Source organism: Lolium perenne, chromosome 6 (genome assembly GCF_019359855.2).
Source record: "Lolium perenne isolate Kyuss_39 chromosome 6, Kyuss_2.0, whole genome shotgun sequence".
Lineage (NCBI taxonomy): Eukaryota > Viridiplantae > Streptophyta > Magnoliopsida > Poales > Poaceae > Lolium > Lolium perenne.
The window spans coordinates 99,201,212-99,207,166 of NC_067249.2; the positions used below are offsets into that span (position 1 = coordinate 99,201,212).

The 5,955-nt window shown below is 41.0% G+C and overlaps 1 protein-coding gene across 1 annotated transcript; it reads left to right on the forward strand.

Annotated features, from left to right (window-relative positions):
- Positions 1 to 255: 255 nt before the first annotated feature.
- On the forward strand, positions 256 to 5,190 carry LOC127307404 (phytepsin-like). The gene is made up of 13 exons (XM_071822230.1): positions 256 to 606; positions 701 to 761; positions 1,607 to 1,701; positions 1,797 to 1,909; positions 2,128 to 2,296; positions 2,385 to 2,424; positions 2,527 to 2,591; positions 3,114 to 3,227; positions 3,314 to 3,378; positions 4,030 to 4,183; positions 4,275 to 4,394; positions 4,645 to 4,733; positions 4,970 to 5,190. The coding sequence occupies exons 1-13, from the start codon at positions 256 to 258 to the stop codon at positions 5,052 to 5,054; spliced, it is 1,521 nt and encodes a 506-aa protein (XP_071678331.1). The 3' UTR covers positions 5,055 to 5,190.
- The last annotated feature ends 765 nt before the right edge of the window (positions 5,191 to 5,955 follow it).

Below are 5,955 nucleotides of genomic sequence, written 5' to 3' on the forward strand. Positions count from 1 at the left end.
ATCTATGAACTGCAATCTAGCATATCTCTTGTTTGTGTGTTTTCTGAACCCCTAATAAGTTTCAACCGGTTTTCGATTTGATGGTGATCAGATCGAGCCAATGTTTTATTTTGATTTTGGTCTACTTCCACGGCTCACCGATTTTATCATGTTTCATCTTATTATTAGTACTCTGTGATCTGATTTTTCAAAAAAAAAATTCTTGTAATTGCGATGGGGAATTTCTCTCCTAAATTTGCAGCTCATAGCGCAGCCATGGGAATCGGCCACGTCACGCTCCAACACCTACTCATCCTTTCCGCCGTGCTCCTCCTCGGCACGCCCGTGGAGGGCCTGGTCCGCATCGCGCTGAAGAAGCTACCGGTCGGCCAGAACCTCCTCGTCGCTGGAGAGGACGCTCAGACCTTCCTCGTGCAGCACCACGGCCTCGTCCATAACGAGGAGCCGCAGCCACTGCTAAAGAGAGATATCGTAATACTGAAGAACTACCAAAACACTCAGTACTACGGTGAGGTCGGCATCGGAATGCCGCCACAGAACTTCACCGTCATCTTCGACACAGGCAGCTCCAACCTCTGGGTGCCCTCCTCCGAGAGCTACTCTTCGGTATGTGCCCTAATCTCGTCAAGTCTTTAACAGTTTGGTTATTATTTATGATAGCACTAATATGGGGTGTATGTTTTGGGAACTTTTGTTGCAGACTGCATACCACCTGCACAAGAGTTACAAAGCCAGCCGGTCAAGCACGTACACGAAGAAAGGTTTGTTAATCTAACATATTGTCCATGCACATGTAGTAAATAGCTTATAGGGAAGAAAATACTGCATTAGTCTCTAAATAGATATTAAAATTTATCAAAATTTAGATGTATCTAGATGTTATTTAGTGTCTAGATACATCTAAATTTACATAAACCTCAGAAATCTATTTATAGACGGGGAAAGTACTAACGAGCTGATGCACCACTAAGGTATACTGTCGCAGATCTTTGGGCCGAAATATTGCTAACGTCTTATATAGTGGTACACCGATAATAAAAAGGTTATTGGTGGCATACTAGCCAAATAGCACGCCACCAAATGTGGACATGTTCTCAACTGCTGGTGGTCGTGTGAGACAGTATCACACGCATGCCACCAAACGCACCGCACCACTAATCCCGGACCACCTCCCTCCTCATGCACTGCTCCTACAACAAAGGGTGGACCTAGCATCCCTCTTGCCCGGGCAGCCGCTCGGGCTTCCTGCCAGCCGACATGCTTATTTTTCCCCTACTTTATATCTGTTTGATACAAAATTAGCACACTAAGCCTATTTTTGCCAGACTTCAATATTTTCCTGGGTCCGCTTATGCCTACGACCTACAACCTGTCTCCATGTCTGCCGCTCGAATCTGCCATCGCCGGTGAAGGAGTCCTCATCTCTAACGTCCTCGATAGCCTATTTTCCTACTGGTCATGTATGCACTATGAGATGATGATATCCTAACACATAGTCCACGTATTTTCTTCACCTAGGCATTAATCAGATGGTTTAGATTAAACTCTAGTAACCAGGAAAATGATGTTTTCCATGAATATAATATTTCATTTCCAATCTTGGCAGGAAAAAGGGTATCAATTCACTACAAAACTGGTGCAATTGCTGGTTATATTAGCCAAGACAATGTGCAAGTTGGTGGTCTAGTTGTAAAAAATCAGGTTTACGCGCTGCACCAGAAGGACACATTTATATCATGCAATGTGATGTGCATCCTATTTCAGATTATACTAATTTTATTATGCTGCCCTATTAGAATTTTATTGAAGCTTCGTTGGAACCAAGTATTACTTTCATGCTTGGAAAATTTGATGGCATTGTTGGTCTTGGGTTTAAAGAAATGTCATTCGGGGGTGCCGAACCTGTTTGGTGAGAAATGTTGCCTGACTGAATTTGTCTGTTTTTCCTATTTATTAACACTATCAACACTAGACTTGACTATTTTAATTTATGTGTATTGTTTTATGTACTATATTAATATCTAAATGGTGCACTGTGGGTTCTTCTAATTTACTGGCATATCGTATCACCAAATGTGTATCATATAACAAGATTTCTTATCCCTAACATCACAACCGAAATTATAGGTATAACATGGTTAGCCAAGGTCTGGTTGGTAGCCCCGTTTTCTCATTCTGGTTCAATCGACATGCTGGTCAAGTGAAGGGAGGAGAAATAGTTTTTGGAGGAGTTGATCCTAATCATTACAAGGGAAGCCATACTTATGTCCCTGTTACTAAGAAGGGATACTGGAAGGTGAAACCATTTCGTTTAGTTGAGTAATCTTGAAATTCAAGATGGAATAACTAGTTTGTGCTCATAAATTTTGCCCCACTTGCTTCAGTTTGACATGGGCGACGTCTTGATTGGAGGAAACTCCACAGGTACTAACATGTCATTTTGTCATGATAAATCATACACAGTATATGCTCGTATATAAATACAAAATGTTTTTAATCATTTTCTTATACCCGTATTTCTATTAGGATTATGTAAATCTGGTTGTGCAGCAATAGTAGACTCGGGAACTCCATTTCTTACTGGCCCCACGGTATGTGTTTGAGATCTATTCATGTTTATTCCCATAAGTAAGGAAAGGGGCTTTACTTAATGCATCTAACCTTGATTTATCGATAAAACCTCACAATCAACATTTCTAGTAACCTAAACGAGACAGTCCTTCGCTATTTAGGCCATAACCCATATGCTTTTGCCTTGAATTTTACCTTTTAGTGGAGGAAATGTCCATTGTGAAGATAAAATGTATGGTTAGATCCATTGTAGATGTTTCTTTTGATTGAATTATGGTAGTTATAGTAGAAGGAAAAGCTCATTAGAAAACTTTAAATATATAATTTTTGCAATTACCATCTCCTTAGAAGCAGAACTAGTAATATTACATAATGTGAAGATCATCAAAATAAAACCTAATAGACCAGCATGACACGTTTTGAAGCATATTAGGTATAACATCTTTGTCGATAGATCATAGAGTCATCTCCAGTGGGTTCATTTTCCATTATTTTCCTTTAGTCTCTATGTGTTTGCTGAATCAGTACTGAAATATATACAGACGATAATTACGGAAATAAATTGGAGAATTGGTATACCTAGGAGAGTGAGCAAAGCGTGCAAGAACGTTGTTTCAAAGTTTGGGCGGCAGATCCTGGATTTGCTGCTAAAGCGGGTTTGCTCATTTCCAAAAGTTGCTTTCTAGCTTGATCAGTGATGCATAAGGCTTGTAAACTCTTCTTTTCCGGGACTATGATGCAGATATTGCCAAGAAGGATATGTGACATACTTCGTTTATGTTTCTTTGTTGGACCTCATGGTGTAAGGTAAGAATTGAGTCTCGCTTGTACCTGTTGTAGTTATGGATGTTCTGCACAATATATATGCTGTGAAATATGCATTAAAACATGAAACATAGATATTGTGCAAGTAAGAGGATAATTAGTGTGTGGGCAATTATAGTGTATATAATATGTATTCATTAATACATATGATATGAATTCATTAATACATATGATTTATATGTCAGAATATTGCTCGCGCATTCTGTTTACAACACTTTGAAAATACCTTCATTTGTTATGTCTCTTATTTACAACCCCATACAGGGCGACGTATAAAACATATGGCAGAGCCATGACAACAATCTTGTGTAGTCGTTTCCAAGGCATGTAGTTAAATATATGTATTTATACCCTGAGGATAATTTATGCAGTAGTGTTAATTGCCATATTTCGTCGTACCAACAAAAAAAATATCATTTATGCAGTAATGTTAATTGCCATATTTCTCAACGTACCGAAATTCTTTGATTTGCTTGGAATAATTTTCCCTAGCCGGCATTGAAGGAATTTAGAATTCAATATATGAAGAGTGGAAGTACATACAGAAATAGGTTTGGTCTCCTTTTGACCATTCACATTGTATTCCTTATGTCTCGATGGTTGACATTGTTACGTTCCTTCCTATGTACATAGTGACGACAACGCCGGTATTCGAAGTTTAGAAGATGAAGTTAGGACATCAAATGGTTTTATTGTGTGCAAAGCTTGTGAATGGATTGTTCAATGGGCGGTGAAGCATGTTGCAGATAATCAGACTGAGAATTCTATATTGCATACCATTAACGAGGCATGTTTTCTACCTTGTAATACCAATGGAAGAATCACACTGTAACACACAGTTGAACCAGAAACAAAATCTAACTTATTCAACTTTGCAGATATGTGACCATATTCCTATCCCTGCGGGAGAATCATTCGTGGATTGTGGAGAACTTAAATTCATGCCTGACGTCGCCTTCTCCATCGGGACCAAACAGTTTGTGCTCAAACCCGAACAAGTATTGCTTCTTGTCCCTAGTTATTACCTCTCGTATTTTATGCGTGTCCAGATTATCTATCAGTTTTAGCAAGTATCATTTTTTTTTTTTAAGATTCCATATGTTGTTCCCGCAGATTTTTTGAAGATTCGGTCCTTACTATATCAGTTATCAATTATAAAATCTTAGGTGCATATATAATTGAAGAGCTACACAAGTTTTATTACCGGTTAGTGCTGATTTGGTTTGACTTGTGATTTCTGTTGTCCAGTACATAGTGAAGATTGGTGAGGGTGATGATACCCGGTGCATGAGTGGATTCTCAGCTATGGACGCTCCTCCTTCCGGTGGCCCTCTCTGGTAAAGTTATACACGTATTATGATCTCACAGCTTTCTTGGAATCAATATAAAAGTTGTTTGTGATACCTCTTCTTCAGAAAAAAAATACTACATTTGTTAGTTTCAGAGTTTTAGGAATTATTAGGCGTTAAAAAGAAAAGAAAAAAGAGCAAGATGTTTGCATCTTCAAAACTGAAAGCAAACGCTCCATGAACTTATTGTCCTCGGTTCTGACAATGAGAAATTGGTGTCGCAGGATCTTGGGTGATATATTCATGGAAGCCTATCACACGGTCTTTGACTATGGAAATATGAAGATTGGGTTCGCCGAGGCAACATAGGTGTTGTTCATGAGCTCTTCCTGCTGGTCTGATGTCCGATCGGCAAAAAAGCATGAATGCGCATATTTGTGTGCTACTAATAATGCCAGTGTGGTCCAAGATAATAAACCTGTACATTATCATATGTCAAAGACACTGCTGCAATGCAAGCAGACTTTCATCATAAACTTTGCCACATGATAGCTATCTCGTGATTCCGAATCATCTCGAGGAGAGCTTAACTCACACATGTAAAACACACGCGCACATTCTTACTCTGTGATGGCGTGCTGCTGATCACTTAAACGAATTGGCTAGTTGCCGCCATTGCTGCCCGCTACTCGGGCCAATGCTTTGCCAAGCAGCTTGAGCTTCCAGCTCTGCGACGTTAGAATGACGGTGTTGGACGGCGGCGCCTCGGCGAAGATGACGTCGTAGCCGTTCCCGTAGGATTCCATGCCGTCGGCCATGAGCTGCCAAAAGAGGCCCGCCCACGGCCAGCCCGCCCGTCCGCGTCGACTGGTAGATCTTGGCGTACACCGTGCCGAACTGGGCATCCCGCTGCGCACTGGTGAACCCAGAGTCTCTGCGTGCGACTTGCCGAACTCGTGGATCAGCAGCGGCTTCCGCCTGCACATCAACGTAACTCGGTCCAGGTATACTCGCTCCTCGTGTCTTCCGCCTGCGTGCGCTGTTTCGCAGACACGAAGGAATGGCCCGGCGTCGAAAGAAGGACACTGTTATGTTAAGCATGTATCATCTAATCGAACCACACCTAATCGATCGATCAATCAGCCCCGCGTTCCAGCAGCAGGTCAACCATTTTGTTTCACTACTCGATTGTTTTCCTGAGTCGCGACAGTCGTCCTCCATCTACATGCACGTGCACATACGCAAGATCGATCGATCCTTCTATTGTTCT